This window comes from Sylvia atricapilla, chromosome 3 (assembly GCF_009819655.1).
Source record: "Sylvia atricapilla isolate bSylAtr1 chromosome 3, bSylAtr1.pri, whole genome shotgun sequence".
In the NCBI taxonomy this organism is placed as follows: Eukaryota; Metazoa; Chordata; class Aves; order Passeriformes; family Sylviidae; genus Sylvia; species Sylvia atricapilla.
This window is the reverse complement of record NC_089142.1, coordinates 3,619,525-3,641,263: the sequence shown is the minus strand read 5'-3', so window position 1 is coordinate 3,641,263 and position 21,739 is coordinate 3,619,525. Positions and strand designations below refer to the sequence as shown.

General features: G+C 40.2%; 1 protein-coding gene across 1 annotated transcript in view; it reads right to left on the bottom strand.

Moving 5' to 3' along the window:
- Positions 1–21,739, bottom strand: part of PKHD1 (PKHD1 ciliary IPT domain containing fibrocystin/polyductin) — a 171,822-nt gene that overhangs the window by 5,561 nt on the left and 144,522 nt on the right. Inside the window, exons 52-57 of the mRNA XM_066316758.1 lie at positions 14,884–15,021; positions 7,035–7,148; positions 6,326–6,413; positions 3,929–4,083; positions 1,955–2,107; positions 709–1,587 (exon numbers count right to left, since the gene is read on the bottom strand). Of these exons, the coding sequence (XP_066172855.1) occupies positions 709–1,587; positions 1,955–2,107; positions 3,929–4,083; positions 6,326–6,413; positions 7,035–7,148; positions 14,884–15,021 (1,527 nt within the window). The remainder of the gene's footprint in view (positions 1–708; positions 1,588–1,954; positions 2,108–3,928; positions 4,084–6,325; positions 6,414–7,034; positions 7,149–14,883; positions 15,022–21,739) is intronic.

The following is a 21,739-nucleotide window of genomic DNA, read 5'->3' as shown; positions in this document are numbered from 1 at the left end:
AGTGCCCTGCTATATGTAATTATTGTTTTGGGGACTGAAAAATTCATTTGAAACAAAGATCCAGGTTACATAACAGACTTCTATTCCTCTTGTGCAATCTCTTATACCAATAAAGGTCATAACTGCTTCTGTGAGTTGTAGTTCCTATGTTCTGTGACAATTCTGTCCAAAGTGTGATATTCACTTCTCAGATTCGGTATCTTTATTAGGTGGAGGTAACTATGGATCAGAGACATTAATCAATTGGAAAAGTAACGCAGAAGCAAGGTATATGTGAGGTAGAATCTATATATTATCATGGGATATAATTTTCATGGAATCATAGAATCCAAGAATGGTTTGGGCTGGAAGGGATCTTAAAGATCATCTCATTTCAATCCTCTGCCATGGGCAGGGACACCTTCCACTGTCCCAAGTTGCTTCAAACCTCATCCAACCCAACCCTGAACACCTCCAGGGATGGGGCAGCCACAGCTTCTAGGGGCAACAAATATCCTGCAGTAGATTCAGGAAGTGAAAAATACCAAATAATATCATTTTCTTAATTAAACTGCATCAATTTGTAGAATAATTCTGTATCAATTTCACTGAGGCTCTGATTTCGCCAACATGTCCATTCGTGGGAGGCTGCAATTTCCATTGGAAAAATGGAAATAGTGAAGAAAAACAGTGACAGGACAGTCTGGGCAGTGGAGGCAGAAGACTAACCTTTCAGCTTCATGATTCCCAGGGCTTTTGGACAATGCCCAGTTTTGTGCCAGGGATCCTCTGGCCTTTGGCTGGGAGCAGTGGTAAACGTGGGCCATAAAATCCCAACACGGCCTCTTAGGGGGTAATGTGGGGGACGGTCCTGGGCTGTTGGATCAGCTGAGTGAGGCTTGATCCTGTCTCTGAGGCAGTCAAAAGTCGAGCTTGTTGCAATAATGATGGAGTTTTTAAGTTCTATGGATGTTTTTCCTGTGTAGCATTGCTCGGCATAGACACAGCGTACCACTGCCAGGAGCCCCACGGTGTTGTCCACCAGCACCACGTTTTCCACAGTAACGCTGCCTCCAAGGTGGAGCATGACACCATAGTCATAATTCTTATAGGACAGAAAGCCTGTGACTCTAGTGCAGGTCTGAAATCCGCCTTCCTGGTACAGGTGAACGCCGTGGAGACTCGAATGGGCCACATTTCCACTGCAATAGTCTCGATCTGGCAAACATTCTTGACCCCTAATATGGAAGCCAATTCTCTCGGATCCTGCCACAGCATTGCCATGGAGGGAGACACCAGTGGCCAGGTCCACCTTGATGCCAGCAACCCAGTTTAAAGAACCTGCTGGCTGCCTGCTCAGAATAACAAGGCTCCTGAGGAGAGAGTGATTTCTCCCTTCCAAATCAATGCCAGGTCCAGTGGTGTTGAACACCACGTTATTGTGCAACAAGACCCCATTGCTCTCAACAGCTTTAATGCCAGCTCCACAGCTGCCACTAATGCTGGATGACACCACTGAGGACTCCTGGGATACATTCCTGAATTCAATGGCAGAAAGATGAGGAGGCCCAAAGTTCAAAAATTGAACATTTAAGAGTTGAAGAGCACCTGCAATGAAATAACTGGAGTGAAATAAAAGCTTATATTACATAAGAATAGGTAAGGAAAACCATGTTAACAACAGTCAGGCGTATAACAGAAGGTACTTTGTCAGTGTATTGTAGTGATGAGTATATTTTAATAAATACATACACAGTCATAATAAAATCTTACAAAACACAGAGCAGCCCCTCCTAAAATATCCTCCATATTGCTGAAGTTTTGGTGGTGTTCATGTTTCATGCTTGCTGGCAGTCAGTTTGTTCTGACTTCCATAGCACATGTGAATAGATACACAATGTTGCTGCACCTCCTTCTTGGGCAAAACTGGTGCAGTTTTTGCCCAAGACAATGAGGACAGGTGAATCTCAACTACCTTTAAACTCCATCCTGCTGGAGCCCATGAATTGTCCCACCAGCATCCTCCCAGCACAAGGCACATCTGACTGGATCTGCACGTTCCGCATGAGGAGCCCAACCTCCGCGGCCAGAGGGATGCGGCTGCCGTTTCCCATGTCATGGGCACGCCCTGGGGAGTTTCAGGAAAGCAAATGTGATAAGTGTCCATCATACCTATAAACCAGGGCTTTGAGGGACATAAATCCTGACAGCTCCTCTGCAGAATCTGTGCTGACATTCAGGTGTGCTTCACCCCCAGCACAATCTGCATGCATCAATGCAAAACCAGAAAGGCCACCTGCCCATCAAATATTCACTGTGCACTTATGTTTTACCAAGGTATCTCGTTTTTTAGAACAAGAAGGTGCTAAACCTTTCCCCTGAGGTGTGCAGGTGCCAAAGCAATGAACAGGTTCACACTTCATTTTTTCCAAGCTCTGCGTGCTGGAGTTACTCTTCAGCACACTGCAGAGTTGATCTCCATTAATTTTCCTCGGGATCACACTAATGTCAATGCCAAAACATTGCTACACACTCTTGCTTGTGTGTGTATTCTAAAAGGATTTTAAAACACTTTTTCAATACCTTCCTGAAGGAGACTTTTGCTCACGTTTATGCAGCTGCCTAGCTTAGATTAATCTCAGGTGACTTTAGACATACTCAGATGTGATTTAGTTATCCAAACTGGTTTTATGCATGATGGAGAGCAATAGGCAAATCTCAAGTGCAATTTGTTGTGTGTTTTATATACCTGCTTTAGGGGCAGATAAAATACGAGTGAGAAGTATGTATTGTATGTATTTTTCTGCTTTAATTATCGAGGGAGCTGAGAGTGACTGGCTCATGTGTGAACATTTACTGCAGATATCTACATTTGCCAAGGTGAAACTCGGTATTTACCCTTTAATTGTCCCATCAGTCCTTTTGTTTCAGGTGTACCTAACAACTGGTGCATTACTCAGGGGATAAGAAGTAATTTCCCCTCATAATACATTTATTATATCAACATCAGCTAAAAAGAGAGGCCTAATATGCCGAAACTACTGGAAAGGAAGTCTGGATGTGCTATGCTTTGAATTCACATTTTGTTTGAAAAATGCAATTGTCATAAAAAAACTGTGCCATGGAGGCTGCTGTTGATTAACACTGGATAACTGCAGAACAGAGCTCAATTCCAAGTGAAGCTTTGATTAGTGACTCAGACATTTAAACATTTGCCATTTAAAACATGGTATTTGTGGATCTTTTTATCCATTACACTTATTTCTGTGTCTACTGGCTGGAATAAAGATCAAACTTTAAAAATATTGATATGCACAACAAAAATCCTCAGTTTGAAGGTTCAGATTTTGACCTGTTAATAAAATCCCTTTGCTTCTGTTAAATAGATGGTAATAAATTTACTTTATAGGCTGAAATAAAAGTAAATAAGTATTAACATTGCATCCCTTTTCCCACAAAAATATAGGTCCTATGCAACCTACACAGAAAATAGAGATATATGCAGATTTATGTTTATTTACATAGTAGTTTATAAATAAATTATTTTCATGCCATGGAATTGATAAAATTCTGTACTTTAAACTATAGAATATAATTATTTTGAAATTTGAAAAATGGGTGGGTTTTAATTATTTTCTAGGGGTTTGACATACCATAGTAATTGTGCAAAAGGCCTAAACTCCTACATTTCTTTTTTCCTTTAAAAAAGGAAAATAAATCTTTCTCTCTCTGTAAACCAGCTCAACTTGAAACACTGGACAGTTTCCCATACAATTCAACACTCAATTGGTCCTATTCACAGAAATCCATGTTAGAATCAGCAAGCTAAAAAGTATATGGAGACAGAAATGAAGATATCACAAGAAAGTAGAATTGATCCTGTTGAGATATGGGATAGAAAGTCAATGCTTCAGAAGAAAATGCTCAAAAAGAAAGAAAAGTTCCTTACCAACATGCCTGTGCAGAAGATGTTCATGAATTCTTATATTACGACCATGGACTTCTTTAAGTGTAACTACTTCAGCTTGGTGGGCTTCATAGGAAGAAGAGCTGATCACAATATCCCCACCTTGATCCCAGTCTACTTCATCCTCCAGAAAAATCCTGTAACACCATGATATAAACTTAATGCCATTACACTAACAAGAGTTAGGCTCACAAATTTCATTAAAAATGAACTGTTTTGCTCAGAGAAATCTAAAAAAAAAAATAAAAGGTCCACAGGCTATGCTTTAGGAAAAGCTCCTTGAGGGCTTTCTGCAAAAACAGATGTCTGAAATATGTGGGAGGAAATTAATCCTGAAGCATCTATTTCACACCATTGGTTAACAACATATACAGTTTCAGTACAGCATTTCAGAACTCACGTTGCCTCCAAATGACATATCAGACCATTTTTGGTGCCAAGAGTATTCTGCAGAGCTGAAAGTTAGCTTTGGATTTAAACAACCATGTGCAGGATCATGTAGCTGTCTGCATTTGGCATCTATGCTTCCACCAGAGCTTGCTGGTGCAGTCAGTACCAGTGAAAGGCAATTCAGTTCTCTGAATTGGGCACTTCAAGCAGGATTTGATTCTCTAAATTGATTCCACCTCTTGCTATCTGAGGTATCCCAGGGTATCTAAAACATCATCTGGCAGATGTGACAGTTCCTGAAATGTTCCTAGAGATAAATGTGCCAGCCATGGAGGGAGCCCAAAAGCACCTCATATGAGCCCAAAGACACCTCAAACAGGCCCAAATCATCTGTTTAGGAGCCTGAATCCTGCCCTTGGTAGCCGAACACCCTCTAGGCACCAGCACTTAAAACTCTGCTGGTTACTCAACATTGCACAGAGTCCTGCATTTATTTGTTTTAATCTTGAACTGAAGATCCCCTTCTACAGCCAAAGTTGTATTAGTAGTTCAGGGGATTTTAGCTTCACATCAGGAAAACAAAAGCATTTAGTAACAGTAAAATGGATAATGATCAGTGTTTATCTCTGATCAACACTTTGTCTTGTTACAGGGTGACTGCTACTGGCCAGGTGAGGTTCTAAACTTCTCAGGGAATTATTGAGAAAAAAGATTCCTAAAGGGATGTTGTCAAGGTTTTTCAGAGTCTCTTTCCCCAATATTTTTCAAAGATGAGTAGGTTCCAGATGAGCACTGAGAGTATACAACATCTGTGAATATTCAGTAGAGAAATCCACAATTTTTTTTTTTTTTTTTTTTTTTTTTTTTTTTTTTTTTTTTTTTTTTTTTTTTTTTGAGACCATTGCATATTTTCTGAAATGTTAGGGAAGTCCTTCCTGAACTTATGACCTGATCCATATTGGAAAAGAATATAGAGCAGCTCCTCTCCTTCAATAAAATCCATGTCCTTCAGCTTTCATTTTCCTTCAGCCTTCATATTCCAGCACTGATTTACCTATTTCCTGTATCCAATCACATTAACTCTTAGCCGGCTATTGGTAGACTTTTAATGAAAAAATAGGGTTTGGGTTTTATTTTTTTCTCCTTTATTTTAACAATTGAAACAACTCTTTGTGCTGCATTTAATGTGCATGCATTAACTCCAAACACTTGTATCTTAGTACCTCATGATATTTCATATAAAATATCTGGGCAGCAACCCAGATCTAGCCTGGATTCATTTCATCCAAGTGTTTAACTGGCATGCTTCAGTCAAGAATCTGCTTACTCTGATCTCCCATCTTAGTCAGGGAAGGAGAAGAATTTCCAGAGGGTGATACTAAAGTTGCAGGGTTTGGATCAGGATCAGCTATACAGCAATTCCTAAACAATGAATATAATTGATTAGGACTTAGATTTATTCCTAATTAGTCTAAGAGAGCTCACACACAACTCTGAGAGAGCTCACAACAGATGAGCCCTACTGGTGAGATCTTTTTTTGCTTCCACTGCTCATCTTTAAAATATTTCCCAAATTATTCCTTCCCTAAATGCTGACACATCTACCCTGATGAGAATTCTTTCAAATGAGGCTTTGTTAGGCCTGGCTAAAAGGAAGAAAAAGGAGGGAAGGAAGGAATAAAGAGAAGAAAGGAGGAAAGGAGGGAAAGAAGGAGGGAAGGAAGTCTCAGCTTGATTCACCCTTAGAATTTAGATTTCTTTAGAATTAAAGTTAATTTGGGTTGGAAGGGACCTTAAAGATCATCAGCTTTCCCATCATGGTGCAATTTTATGTTACCTAGATTGGGGGTTTTTTTCTATCTTGACAGAATTCAAACAGAGCCCATCACAAAGGAAAAGAATAATGCAATTCACAGGAATATTAACTACAAGTCATAGAAAAAGGAGCCAAAATTTAATATTTGAAAGCGTATTTGGGCAAAATACCACCTTTCATTGCCAGGAGCAACATCAGTTCCCAGATGTGTCCAAGGCATCTTAGGATAAGCACTATGAATTTGCACCTGTCCATAAACTCCTGGAAAAAAAAAAAGAAAGAATAGGAAGATTTCAAAGGTTAAGGGAAAAATGCTTGAGAAGAACTAAGGCAATAACTAAATATATGGAAACCTTTATACTTTTTTAAAGTATGTTTCTATATTTTGTGAGAAGTGTAAGAACAGCACAAAGCCTCCACTCGAAATACAAAGTGAAGCAGCAATAAATCCTCAGTGAAGTAAAATGACCATCACATGTACAGGCAAGAGAGGGGATTTTACCACAGAAATCTCATTGACATTAAATAGAACTGAAGGAATTGCAGACATCAATATCTACCATCAAAAACATTATCTAAGTTAACACTTTAGGTAAAAAACTCCAGGAATCAAAGATACAAATATTATGCAGCTATTATTAATCTTTCTGGACGACGAATTTTTTTCCCCTCTGGAAAAGGGATCCAAAACCAGAGGACAAATCCAAAACACAGAAACTTTTCGCATAGATGATATGTTCCAGAAGATTAAAGGTTAGCTCTGAAATATGTGTACTTTTGTTTGAGGTTTATCTGTACAACATAGTAACAGTCTCAATGGTTGTAGATTTGGAAATTACCAAAAATTAGTTTCCTGTGAAAAGTGGAATTCATGTTTCATACCAATACTCCCTGGGTGGACATTTATATCCTCCAGACGATCACAGTAAATCCCTTCAGATGCCCGAAGAAGGAACAACAGCTTTAAATCCCTTTCTAGGGGATGTTGGGAAGAACCTGCAATAAAGACAAAACATTAAATCCACCATGAAAGTATCCATGGCTTCCGTGATGCTGAAAATGGGAGGGAAACTAGAGGGGAAATATGTGTGAATCTGATTTTAAAGAAATATCTAAACTGCTGAATTAGTATTTCGTTTCTCAACCAGTTTTTGCCTTTTTGATCCTTCACGATTTCACCACTCCCAGGGTAATTGTGCATCAAGGAATGGAAAAAATGGAAAGACTGAGGAAAAACAAAAAAAAAGTAGGGAAAAAGAAAGTGCCCAATAAGTTTTGGTGTGTGCAATGGTGATAAATCTGCAGAGTACACTACATTCCAACTTTGCCTTCATTTCTTTCACCAAGGGTAGTTTACAGTTTCAAAGGAAAATGGTCCAGCACTAAACAGATACTAAGGAGGAAAAAGTAGGACAGATTTTGCCCTGGAGAAATGTATGCGGAGTCCAGTAAAGGAGTTCAGCGTTCCTTTAAAATTAGAGATTAAATCAATTATGCAACAGAAAATTGCAGCAGATGTAGAACTAAAATATATATACGTATCTGTACAAAATTAGCTAGCCTGTCATGTTCTTTTAATATTTAAAAATTACTAGTTTGGAAAAGAGAGCTGATTTTGTATCCTAAAGAAACATTTTGCTTTAAGAGCCTTTTTTTATTTAAGTGAAATCAATAAAACAATTCATTGTCCCCCACCAGCTTCTAACTGATAGCTGAGGATATTTAAATTCTCTGTACAGCTTTTTAATGGGTAAAAGGCAAACAGTACAAGACTTGCATGTCCCCCATCTAATAGATCTCCCACCAGTGAACACATATATTCCCTGGGGACATGGAGGGAATTATCTTTCAATGTCCATAGTCCACTCAAAGCAGCTTTGATTTCCTTGTTTAAACTCCCATAACTGTGATTTGAACAGAAGAAAACCAGGAATTAGGTTGTGTCCAAATATGCTTTCACAATTTCTCATATTTTTTTACTCCTAGTTACAAAGCATTTACTGTTCTAGTCGAGTCAGTAAAAACCATCACATATATCCAATTCTCAGATAAGTTTTAAAACCATTTTTAAGTAGGCTTCCAGACTTAACAATCACTTACAAAGGATTGGAAATGGAGATTCTATAGGATGAACTGGGAGTTCTCCCTCCCTTAAAAGAACTACATCTACATTTAGCTAAAAACCATAAATTTTAGTCAAAAAGCACAACATATTAAGAAATGTTATCCTTGTTATCCTAGCCAAAACCCACACAAATAAAAAAATACAGTCAGAGTGAGAAACAAAAGTCATTATAAAACTAGTTGTAATGGAATATAAAATTAAAAAGGGAAGATAATAGTCATAGAAATTCTTCAGTGACTGGAAACTGTAATTGGTAAATGACACAAAAGAACCCAGGAGTCATCAATCAGTAGAAAAATTCTATTCCTTCTAAGAATTTTTATAAGTAAAATAGGTTTAATACTTGCTTATTGCCATCAATAGTTCCATGGGTTTAAATCAATGAATTTCAGTAACTTGAATGCAAGTGCTAGAGGAGAGTTTTACAGGAAACCCATTGGACTATTAAGGTGGACTCTTCAATAATTTTGGGATCACTCATGATGTCTGAGAGCCCTTGAAGAAAGCTAATATTGTGCCAATATTTCAAACAAAGATAAAAGTAAGAGCCCCAGGTAATCACAGGCCTGTCAACTTGACACTGATTCTAGGGGAAAAATAAATAAAAATGGAATGTCCAACTCTGAACACAATTAATAAATCATTAAAGGTGGATGATATAATTAATGCCAATCAACCTGCTTTTACAGAAAAAAAGGTCCTGTGAAACTTCCTTGTTATCGTCTCCTAATGAGATTACAGGTCTAGTTGATAAAGATAATCGCTTTGATATCGTGTAATTGGCTTCTCCAAGGCACTTGGCTTAGTAGCACAAAACTTTGTGATTAACAAACTACACAAGTACAGCAGTAACACGGCACACACTAATTTACAGCCTGAGTGACTGGAATGGAGACATGGACTCAACCAGGTCTGGCCCTGCAAACCCTGTGGAATTCAATGTTTTATTAGGGAGCCAAACTTGTGTGAAGATACTGAAAGTAAGCAGATAAACTGACACAAATGAAGAGAACAGGCATGGTCTAGGAAAATAAGCAGGAATTTTGAAGGAAGGAATTAGGAAAAAAGTGAATAATGCCCTAGTGGTTGGATTAGATGTCCTTTAGTAATTCCTTCTAACTTTACCCATTCTGTGATTCTCTAATATTGAATATAATAAGGCAAGAGGCTTGAAAAGGTAAGAGTCTCTCTGATAATGAATGGAGAAGAATGGAAAATGAAGAGAGAAGCTGGGTAAAGTCTCAGACACACACTTTGGCTAAGTCTAAATAGATACCAGCAGAGTGGCCCATGAAAATGAAGATATGGAAGCAGCAGTTATCTCAGCTTTCTCATAAGGGGAATCCAAAATAGTTAATTCACACAAATCGCAGAGGCTGGGTAAGTTTCAGAGCCTTATGAAGTAACTGGCTATGAAATCACAGCTCTTGTGATAAGCAATTGTGGTGGATACAGCAATTTGCCATAAACAACAGGATTCATGATTTCTGTAACACATAAATGAAGGATCTGGGCTTTAAGCGTCTGTCTTTGGACTTTGGTTGTGAAAACTTCAGGTTTCCTGTCCCACTTTTCTGTGGTGAGCAAGTCCTACATAAAATCCCACCAAACTGCCCAATTCCCCATCCTGCATGAGACAAGAGGAAATGGATCCCCTTTCATGATGCTGCTCCAGCTGGAAGACCTGGCAATTTGATGAGCAACCTGGTTGATCATAAAGTGAAATAATAATGTGCTGCTGGCAGCAAACCAGGAAAAAAGGATTCTTGCAACCTGGAAATTACCAAAAGCTGGTGGAAATGTCTGGCGAGATGTGCAGAAAAGGTCAGGAGGCACTAAAGACTGAGGCAGGGCTCCCCCAAACATGTGTTCTTCCAATTGCACAACACAGTGCAAAAAACCCCAAACATACATGATAATCCTATGTTAATAAACAACCTGAGGTGTTAATAAATTCACCACTGATTACACAGTCCTGAAGAAGTGTGAGATCCAAATGTTGAGATTGTAGCACAGATCTGTTAGCACAATGGTTCATAATCCTTCATCAGGTCTAAGCCCCGGAGAGGAGAAAACCTACTATGAGAAAAAAGGAGGGAATAAAACGGAGAACAGAAATAGAGATGTGTTTTTTCTATACAGATTTTTGTTTATTCTGGACTGTGGTCTGCATCTAGTTTTTTGAGTTTAAAAGCATTTTCCATTGTTTTCCTTTTTCAGGTCTTTTCCAGATGTTCTTCCTGACAGATTTTTGCTGTATTGTTTTGGGTTTTGTTCCATAGCAAAAACCATTCTATTCTTTCCTAGAACAGTGGGTGTTTCCTCTCTTCTAGCCTTTTTTTTTTTTTTTTTTCCCACAACATAGCACTCTGCAACAGCTGTTGCATATAAAAGCAACAAAATCTTGAGATAAGATCTCCCTTCACCTGGCAAGTATCTTGCTGGGACCATCTCTTCTATCTCTGTTTCCTGAATCCAAAACTTCTTGGACTCTAAGTGCTTAGTTATTTTGAAAACTCTGTCATATTGTCACCAGAAAATCTAAGAAGTTTTTATTCATGATAAATACACAGCTGGACAGCACCTACTGTTGGTTCTTCTTCTGGAGCTTCCTCCAGGTATCCAGGCTGCACTCTGGAAAGCAGCGTGGAAAAGCAGCCAGAAAAGGAGACTTCACTTGGTTGCCTCTCTGCCAAATGTACAGAAGATTTCAGCAGTCCTCAACTGCACATCTACACAGCTGTGTAGTAGGAACCAACAGCCAGAAGCTGGGGATGAATGAGGAGTAAGTGATGAGACCCATAGGATGGGATCTGAGAGACCCAATGCTCTCCAATTCCTCTCTGGAGTCTGGCAGATACAACTCAGGGTTCAGTGACTGAAGAGTACGGTTTTTAAGCAGAAGTTGAAGGCACCTGAGGGTGCCCAGAACAATAGAAAATCCTTATAACTAGGCAACTGAACCATGTTTCCAGGAAGGATCATATACCTACAGTAAGAAGGTATACCTACTTTTATATATATATATATATATACCTACTAGTATATCATATACCTACTGTAAGAAACCTACAGGTTTCTGACAGTAGATTTTTTCTGGATAGCTGTGTCAACAGTTCCATGGACTGCAGGGGCTCCACTGGTTATGTTGGACAGATCTCTACTGGAACAGCAGCTTGTGCTGACTTCCACATTACACCTAAATTCGAGTGTCTTGAACATTTGAACCAAATCCCTTCCCTACATGGTACAATCAGTTAAAAGAAACTGAGTGGCTTGGAAGGGGTAAAAGCTCAAACCTGAGGCTGAGGGGTCCATTGAAGGGAATGCAAATAGTCCAATGAACTTTTTTTCTGTGATCTGGAATGAAAACACCTCTTGTTATACCAACAGAGTCCCTTCTTCATACAAGTTGGACAAGGTGAGCAGCGGTGATATGTGACTGCAGAGTGGGACTCAGCCCACAGCTAAAGATGGGACCCACACAACAGAGCTGCTGGAGAAGTTGGAAAAGACAGAAAATTGGTGAAACTCACAGGTGCCCTAATTATTGTTCATTATTTACTGCTTAGACACAGCCATTTAGTGAAATACCCTGATTTACCCTTTGACAAGTCAGTATGGGGGTTATTCCTGGAAAAGAAGGGGAGTATATGCATTAGAGCTCCTACCACCAGCAAGATAAGAGGGATTAGAATTGTCTGAGGTTCCCTCTCCAGACAATCAAGCCATGAGCTAATGATGACCTTAGGCTTCTTGCCTCCAATGAGTGACACGACTGACAAGCAGCCATCAGGAGATATGTGAAGAAAAGAATGTGACAAGTTGAAACTAAAAAGAGAAATCCTATCTGGATAATTACTTGGCGAGCTCTACTATAAAATGCAAAAGCAGCCTGCCAGCAAAGAGCAGCTGAGTGCAGTTTAGTTCAGGATGAGTCCAACGGATCAATGTGTGCCAAGTGAACTTCTGCATTTTCTTCAGCTTTATTGGGAGCTAAGGGCTTTGTTCAGCAGTGGAACAGGGCACTTTCTGCACATATCATCTGAGTTTTAATGCTTGTGGGTTAAAATGAAATTCATCCTAGCTGAAAATGGAAAAAAAACGACTGTGAGATGTTGAACTCATCATTTCTTATCTTTTTTGACATAGATGTGCTAATGATATTTCACATTTTGCTTTCTCTCTGAACCTCAATCTCTCCCTTTATAAGCTGAAAAAATAGCTAATTTTTATGCTATCATAGTGCAGAGAAATAGAAATAAATGGTGTAACTAAAATTTTATTGCAAACATCACCATCAAATAAAAGACTTTGAAGGATAAAGTGAAAAAGAGAAACTCCTTATCTTAGAGTTAGGACTGTGAAAGTAGAAATAAAAAAAGTTTGCCTGAATCCACTGAAGGGCTAGGAACAGCCAGAGAAATTCCTGTGGGAGTAGATCCACACATTTTCCTTTGGGTTTTCCAAGGGTCCTGGCAGAGTTCTTTGGGGATCTTAAATCATCTCACATCTTCCAGGGATTATAATTCACATGGACTGTGATCATACATTAAAGAGAAAAGTGATGATTGACCCTGTATGGTCAAGAGTGTTCCAAAAATTCTGATCTCCCAACCATCACTATTTTCTCGTCCCAATTTGCCTGTAAATTATTGTTTCAATAAAATTAATTAGGTTCTTGTTATGGTTGATAAACTCCAATTCTTATTTTTTTATTATTATTCATTTATTATTTGTTACATATTTCCCATCACCATCATATGTATTTATGGTCCTGATTTAACATTCTGACTCTGTTTTTTCCTCTGCAGAGAAGAAGTGAAGTGTTCTAGAGGACACCAAACCCAAATAAGATGAATTTCTAAACTGATAATTGTTCTCTACGAATTTAAGGGAACAAAACTCTCTAGCTTTACCAGAAAGTTTTTGTCCCAGGCTGTGGAATTAGAAGGAACAGAGTGTGGCCATAGATTGCTATGCTGAAAACAGGCATGGAGAAATTACACAACAGGCAGGACCTGGGGATTTGGCTCACGTGATGCCAACCTGAGATCCTGCTCAGGCAATGCTGAACGCTGATGTCCACATCTATTAAATCTGTTTACTAAACTGTCTCATTATCTGTTTTGTGTCAGGATTTCTTTAGGGCGTGGTGGAGTCAGACAGATGGGCTTCAAAACCCTTCCTTCAGGCATGGAACAGGCAGGATTGGACAGATGGGCTCCAAGACGTTACCGTAAGGCCTCAAACACATGGGAGGAGAAAGGGGAAAGGAGGAAAAAAACAAGCACTTCCAGCTCTACGTGCAGGCAGGGAAGACAGGATGAGATGTAGGAAACCTGCAGAGTCTCTACCCACCCATCCTCCGACAGCTGAAACAAGGACTGCTCTCCAGGAGACGCTGGACTGTGACTCAACAGCTGCAAATACCTGTTTGGTTTTTAATATCATTACTACTCACAGATGTGCTGGAGGGGAGTTTGTGCAGCAAAGTGCCTCAATGTTTTTTTAATAAGTGTTTTTAGCAATGAACACATGCTTTTTCTTAAAACCAATATGAAACCATATTTAAAGTGCAAAGGAGCCTAAGTAAGAAATGACTGACATTCTTTTAAGTATATATATCTTTTAACCTCCCAGATTAAGCTTTCCAACCTCTTTTTCCAAAGAAAAACACAAGACAGAAAAATAACTTTTTTTAGCCAGTACTATATTAACTAAACAGTCCCTTGAGATTAACAACAAACAAATATTGAAGCAGACTTCCTCAGGAGGTGATTACACAAACAAATTCTCTTTTTAAAGTTCATGAAACCAATCTTGAGAAAGGTCAAGCAATGATCAACAATGTGATCCCAGCATCCTAAGGATTCCTGTAAGTAAATACAATGCCTGGCTTTAGGAGCCTTAATATTTAAAGGGAATTATGTGAGTAATTACTTCAGAGTGGAAAAACACCAGTTCTGTCTGTTGTAAATAACATGGAACAGCCCCGGTGACTTTGGGGACTGTGGGACATCTGGAAGTAAGGGCAAGGTAGCACCTTCCTGTGGTCCTGGTGCTCATCTGTACAGAGGGATGAGAGAACAAGTGTGCCGAATCCAGCTGTTTCATACCACAGCAGGATTTTCAGGCATTCAGGGAATTCTCCATTATTCTGTTTATGTTGGCTTTAAATATTTCTGTGTCCCAAAAAGTGTCCTATTAATGCCCATAGGCACCCAGGCATTGCCTGAACACTAGGACAGATCCTGCCCTGAGGAATTACTGTCTCATAAAGCAACCCTACAGGAAGTAGGGAGGACTTTTACATATCTCAGATAAAACCTCTGCCCTAGTGAAACCAGGAGTGAGGTGCAGACTGCAGCATTTGTAATGCCTTGCTATTTAAGGAATAGGTAATTAGCTCCAGTGGATAATCATCATGCTTCACATGGATTCTGGGTGTCCAAACTGCAGATTTCCAGATAGCCAGGGGCATTAGGTTGGACAGCATGGCTATGGTGACACTCTAAGTCCCTCTCCACAGGTTGTTTTTTATTTTTTTTCCTATCAAGAGCAGAAATAAACCCCAGGCATTCCAAAGATCAGCTGTTCACTCACCCACTCTCAGCACACCCCCCAGCACCACAACACAGGCTGCACTCAGGACGTTGCTGGAGTTGCTGGGGAACTTGAGGGTCCCCAGAATGTAGAGTCCTCTCAGAGGGGGAAGAGTCACATCCACCAGGACAGTCCTGTCTGGGAAACAAAGCAGAGGGTTGTTTAGGTCAATGGCAGCCAGACAACACCACCTGTCAAAAATGTGTGGTGAGCTGGTGAAGAATGTCAGCTTGGCTTGAGTTTTGCGTTATTCATATTGGTTTTCATAGGATCATGGAATGGCCTGGGTTGAAAAGGACCTTAAACATCTTCTTGTTCCAACCCCCTGCCATGGACAGGGACACCTTCTACTAGCCCCCGTTTCTCCAAGCCCTGTCCAACCTGGACGTGAACACTTCCAGGTATTCAGTCACAGCTTCTCTGGGCAACCTATGCCAGGGCCTCACCATCCCCTCAGAGCAAAATTTCTTTTTAATATCTTATGTAAACCTACTCTTTTTCAGTTTGAAACCATTAGACCTTGTCCTGTCACTCCAGGCCCTTGTAAATAGTCTCTCCCCATCTTTCTCATGTTTGCCTCATGGAATTGAAGAGGACAAGAGAGTTCTTTTGAAGAGCACAAGAATGACAAAATTCTTCATCCTTGGAAGTGTTGGACAGGGCTTGGAGCAACCTGTGATAGTGGAAGGTGCCCCTGCCCATGGCAGGAGGTTGGAACAGGATGAGATTTAAAGTCTCTTCAAAAATACAAACCTTTCTGGGATTCTGGGATTGATGGAAATGGAAATATATCCAACACATCACTGAGGCATATCATGGTACAAAGGGCCTGCAAGTCCCCACCCTGTCAACAACAGTGATCAGGATGACAAAGTTCAGCCACACACCATGAACTACCCCCACTGGCTCTCTGTCACCACTTCTCCCTCTTTTCATCTTGGCTTTTCTCTCCCAGGTTCAGTGTATGGAAACTCACCTCTTCCTCACCATCCAAGAGGAAAACTTTGCTTACACAAACACAACCTGCAGGAAGCCACAGCTCATAGAGCCACAGAATTGTTAGGGTTGGAAAAGAACTCTGAGATAATTTCCAGGTCCGCCAGGAGTTCCTCCATTCTGCATCAATATTCCCCTCTAAAAATCAGTTAACAATGACCAGGGCAAACCACCATTCCCTCAGATCCAAAAGGAGAAATCAAGGGGGATATTTTTTATATTTCAGAAGAGAGTGGAAGCTGTTGTGGCTTGAGCACAATGACAACATCACTGCTGCTTCCTAAAGCTGCAAGTCTGCAGCCTGGGAACCTTTAAAATGCCTCTTAAATGTTCCAAGTAGGACATGAGCAAGGATGCAAATGGTGGATCATTTAGAGGTAGCTCACTGCATAGAGGTGAATTCCACCCTCAGGGCCCATCTAACGCTCTTGGATGTCACTGAGAGCTTCTCAGATGATTGCACTGGAAACAGCTCAGGTCCTGAAACTGTGATTTCCGTGCCCTTTTATTATCGACAAGAGTAACAGTATGGTGCATCTCTCAGTCAGTGGGTGTTCCTGGAAGGAGGAAAGGCAAGGTGTTTCCCTAACAAGGGGCTCAATAATATGATCTAATAATGGCTTTTATATAAAGATTGCAGAAAATAAGTGTTCAACATAATGACAGCCCTATCCTACACAGAGATTTTCTGTGACTCTCATTGTTCTCATAAGTGTTTGTTGTAAGACATAGATATATAAGGAACACATATATTTTTCTGGTGGATTTTGACAGAGTGGTGAGAATGGGACACTTGTAACTGGTTTTGTGTGGAATATAAGAACCGTGAAATGTCTTGGGAAGTGGTTGAGCTGCTCAACAGTTTCATTTCTGCCTGCGGATGTTGGAAACTGCTTTGGATGGGAACACAAATGTCCACACAATGAGTAGCATGGAGAAAGTCCTTGCTAAAAATCATGTAATCGTGGGCTGGCTCAAACTATTTAACACACAGGTTTAAGAAAATTTCCAAGCCCTGTTTGCAGGAAACATAATCAATATGACTCTGTAAAAACCTACATGAACTACACTCAGAAGTGAACTCATTTGTCTCCTACCTACATATTCCTGCCTTTATCCCTGTGAATTAATTATCCCACCTCTTCCTTTTCCCCTCTGTTTTCTGTTTTTTTTTTGTTTTTTTTTTTTTATCCTTTCTTTCTGGCCATGAGCACCCTGAAAGCCCAGGATGTCTATTCTCAAGGATAGCACCAAGTACAGCAGCAATCCATGGTTAATCTGAACCTCTCATCCCAAAACAAATTCCCTGTTTCATCCTTGGGATGAAACATTTTTCAAGCATGCAAAATTTTCACAGCATTCAGATGAAGTAAATCTCTAGGGAGCAAGTCCCTTTTTTTCCCCCCTTAAATCTTATGGTTTAGTACTTAATATATTTTTACAGGCATGAAGAGGCTCCTGTCTATAATCTCTTTACAGGGCAGGTACAGTCCCATGCCCTGCAGAGCTGTGAAGGGAAGGCTCAGGATGTGAGGATATGAAACAGAGAGGAGAATAAGAGGGGAGATGTTGCTAAAATGGTCTGTTTCAGACAGAAGGGGAATCTAGTTTGTGAAATCACAGCTCAAGAATGTGGCAAAAAGCTGAAGTTGACAAAGGCCATAAGTATATTCATCAAACACAGGCTGAAACATTTTTACAAGGAAAAGAAGCAGCGCTCCCAGGCATGCCATTTGTATGTCACATTTCAGTCTAGAACAGAGATTTTTTGCTGAGTTGCACATCTTTCTAAAGAAGGTTTTATAAAGGAAATGCTGACTGCTCTGTAACTGTGGCATCATGTGAGCCTTGAAACACAGGAGTGAGAAATTCCTCCACTCAGAGATATCTCTGCAATCTTAGAGTTTCCTCAGTTTAAAGGGATAACACTCTGGGGTGTGATGCTTGGGGTGTGAAGGGCTCAGAGGATGAAATGTTACTCTGTAGACACAACAGAACACTCCTTTGAGGGGGAAAAAGAGTCTTTCCACACTTGAGGAGGAAAGCAAACAGATTCAAAGGCAACTTCCTTACAGAATACACTCATTTACCTCATAGAGGGAGACACGACTTAGCAGTTAAAATAATAAACTTTAGGCCACTGAGCTCAAAGGATTTACCTTCAGAGAAAGACAAACTGGAGCTGTTTTCCCACCAAGAATATATTAATGTAATGGCAAGAAACCACTTTCAGCAAACTATAGTTTGAGCTTGAAAACAGGGCAATATTTCATTGTACATACACTTTCTTCAGACAAAAACCTCACAGGTATGCCAGAGTCTTAATGTTCAGATGTACAATACTGAGAAGTCACTAATGACTCCAGCAATGACACAAAATGCCTTTGATCAGCCACACTGCTGTATAAAACACCATGGCATGCCATTGAATGGAAATCAGGCCCAACAGAGGAGCTATTATATGGGATACAGTACTCCAGCATTCATCTCTTCAAACAGAAAAACTTCAAAGAAAATCAAAATCAGAAAATGAAGAACAGAGTGAATTCCTCCACTGGAGAGAAAAAAAAAAAAAAAAAAAAAAAAAAAAGAAGATAGAAATTGCCAGAGGCTACATGATATCATATCAATACCCTTCAAAACAGCATTCCTTTGCTTGGAATTATAACACATTCTCCTTCCACCCAGAGCACGCTGCATCAGGAGTGTGTCACACTAAAAACCATAAACCAAAGCCTTGAAAATCCCTGGGCTTTGGGAAGCTAATGCCACTGCTGGCTGCTGGAATGGCATGACTAAACTCCTCCAGCTTGTTTTCCAAGGTGGTGTGGCTGCTGAAGCCTGATGCATGTGAGAGGTCCCTGTGGGATGGCTGTGGCTCTGGAGGATGAACCTCCAGGGATAAACGCACAAGTTGTGGCTGCCTGAGCTGAGGATTTCCAGATCATGCTGGAAGAGACTCGTATCCACTGGGGAGACAGACACTGGTGGGAATTGTAGCAATACACCAACACTAAAAGTCACTTTTACTTGAGAGGAACCCACCTTTGTTGTAAGTGAAAGTCATCCTTGTACTAAGCCTGTGAAGTGTAACAGGGCAAAAAAAAAAGAAAGAACTTAGTACACAACCTCAAATTCCAAGCTTGCCAAATCTCTGGATGTCAAGCAGACACCAAGGATGAACACAAAATCCTGGTTTCTAATGTGTATATTTTGCTGACAGAGGCATTTTCTAACTTTTCAAATCTTGATGAGACCAGCCCATGAGGTAGTCCTTATGTTGCAATTCTGCTCATTTTCTTAAACAAGCAAATTGAAGCCTTCAATAGCTAAATTTAGGCAGTGCCCCAATTCTCCAGTAAACTCTAGGAATCCACATTCAGTCAAAGATTTCAGTAGTGTCAGACCAAAGTATTTCTCTTTACTTCTTCATGCTATAAATGAGTACTAAGCATCTATCATTTGCTTTTATAACTAAAACTGTTCTTTGGGAGCTGAAAGGACTAAGCCAGTGATGCACAGCATACCAGAAGCAGGCTCATGTCTTGGCTTTCAACCAGAAAATCATTGTAGATGGCTCCCAGAAGAGAATTTTAAGTAACCAGAAGACAGCAAAGACTAAGACACAGCTGCATCTTGCCAGGAGTGAATCACAAAAACTTATTTTTGTGTGCATAGCAGCACAAAGTTTGGGTGGCTTGTATAATGTTTGTTCCCTTGAGAGCAAACTCTCACTTTTTTGAAGCCATCTGGAGTCATTCTGAGTTGAGCAGGGTCTGCACAAGCCAGTGGAAATGGGAACAGAAACATCCATAAAGTGCTACAATTAAAGATACATTTCAAAATTGTTGATTTCATTTTAGATTTTGGATCCAAGCAAGGGGCTGATTTCCTTTAAAGGGGAAACTCAAACACTTGTGGCAGCAAAGAAAAGCATTACAAATGGACGGAAAATTCCTCTTGCCTGATTTGAGCAACAAATCCAGTTCCCTTATCACCCTGGTGAGGACCATGACTCCAATTTAAGACCCTGTACTCTGTTGATTCCAATACCAGTGTGTGTCTCAACACCTCCAAACCAGCAAGAATGAAGAGGGAGAGCAGAAATAAAACAGAGAGAGGACAATCAGAATAAGCAGACATTCAACAAAATAGATGGTGTGATAGACAGCCTGTGTTTGTGTTTGTGTTTGTGTTCTTGGGATAAAATCAAAGGAGGATCCCAGAAAGGCACTGGGGAGGAGAATAGTTTCTGCACATCTACCAAAACACATTTGCTCTGCAATGGGAGTAAAAAGATTTTTACAGAACCATAGAATCGTGGAATAACCTGGGTTGGAAGGGACTCACAAGGATCATTGAGTTCAGCTCCTGGTCCTGCACAGAACAGCCCCAAGAATCCCATCCCGTGTCCCAGAGTGTGATCCAGACCCTTCCCCAGCACCATTGTTCTTCTCTGGGTCTGCTCCAGCCCCTCACCTATGCAGGAGTCACAGAGGAGTTTTATTCATCGTGCATCACAAACTCATCCTTCATCTTCTACTCTTGATCTGATCTAAATGACAGAACTCCAAACCCTCAGCCAAATCTATCTATTTATTAATTTTCCTCTGCTTCTGTGGAGGTTGTGATTTACCTCTCTGCCTCTTCATATCTGTGTCTGACATGTGATGGTGAAGACTGGAATGTTCTGGTCTTTTTACAGCGTCTTAGGTTGCAATGAAGATGCAACCAAAAGTATATATTCTGTTACCATCTGTTAAAACCAGGTGAGGCAGTGTTCTTTATCTCTTCCACAGCCCATCCTCTGCCTGGGGGATATCTTCTGTTAATGGGCCATTGAGTCTCACTGCATGACTGTAAAATTACATCATCCCATTGGGAGCTGTTCCACTCAGTGGGAGGAGCCAAGCATTCCTACCTGGATAAAATCTGAGAGTCAGAACACCAGGACAGCCTGCTTGCACTGGATTCCCAGAGGAAGTCTGGACCCATCTCACCACCACTGGACCCTTCTACAGGATCATCTCTGCTCCAAAAGAACCACATCTGTCACTCCAGGAGGACTTAATTGGGCTGCTACCAGCACCCTGAGCAACAGAGTGTCAGATTTTATTCTGACTCTGTCAGCGTTTTTTTAGTTTGTTTGCTTTTTTGTTATTTTTTTTATTATTATTACTACATTTTATTTTAATTTCTCTAGTAAAGAACTGTTATTCCTATTCCCATATTTTTGCCTGAGAGCTCCTTATTTTCAAAATTATAATTAGGAGGGAGAGGGTTTACATTCTTCATTCCAAGAGAGGCTCCTGCCTTCCTTAGCAAACACCTGTCTTTCCAAATCAGGACATACAGTCATGGGCTGATACTGACAAACTGGTTATAACAGAATCACAGAATCCTTAGGGCTGGAAAAGACCTCCAAGACCATTGAGTCCAACCTGTGACTGATCCCGACCTTGTCACCCAGCCCAGAGCACTGAGTGCCACATCCAGACCTTCCTTGGACACCTCCAGGGATGCAGACTCCAAACCTCCCTGGGCAGCCCCTTCCAATGCCTGACCACCTTTTCCATGAGCAAATTCTCCCTGAACTCCAACCTCATCTACTCTTCAGTCTAATGTAACCTGCCTCCAAAACTGAAGAAAAATAATATTTTTCAAATTTGGGTTTGTTTTTTTTTTTTTTTTTCATATCCATCAGAAAATTGAAGATTAAACCAAATATATATTGAAGGTGGATCATAATTCTTAATGTAACCTGCAATTATATATATATATATATATATATAGTCTTTAATGACACAGGCCAGAGAAGCCCTAACCATAACTGACAATCCATGCCCAAATACCAACACAA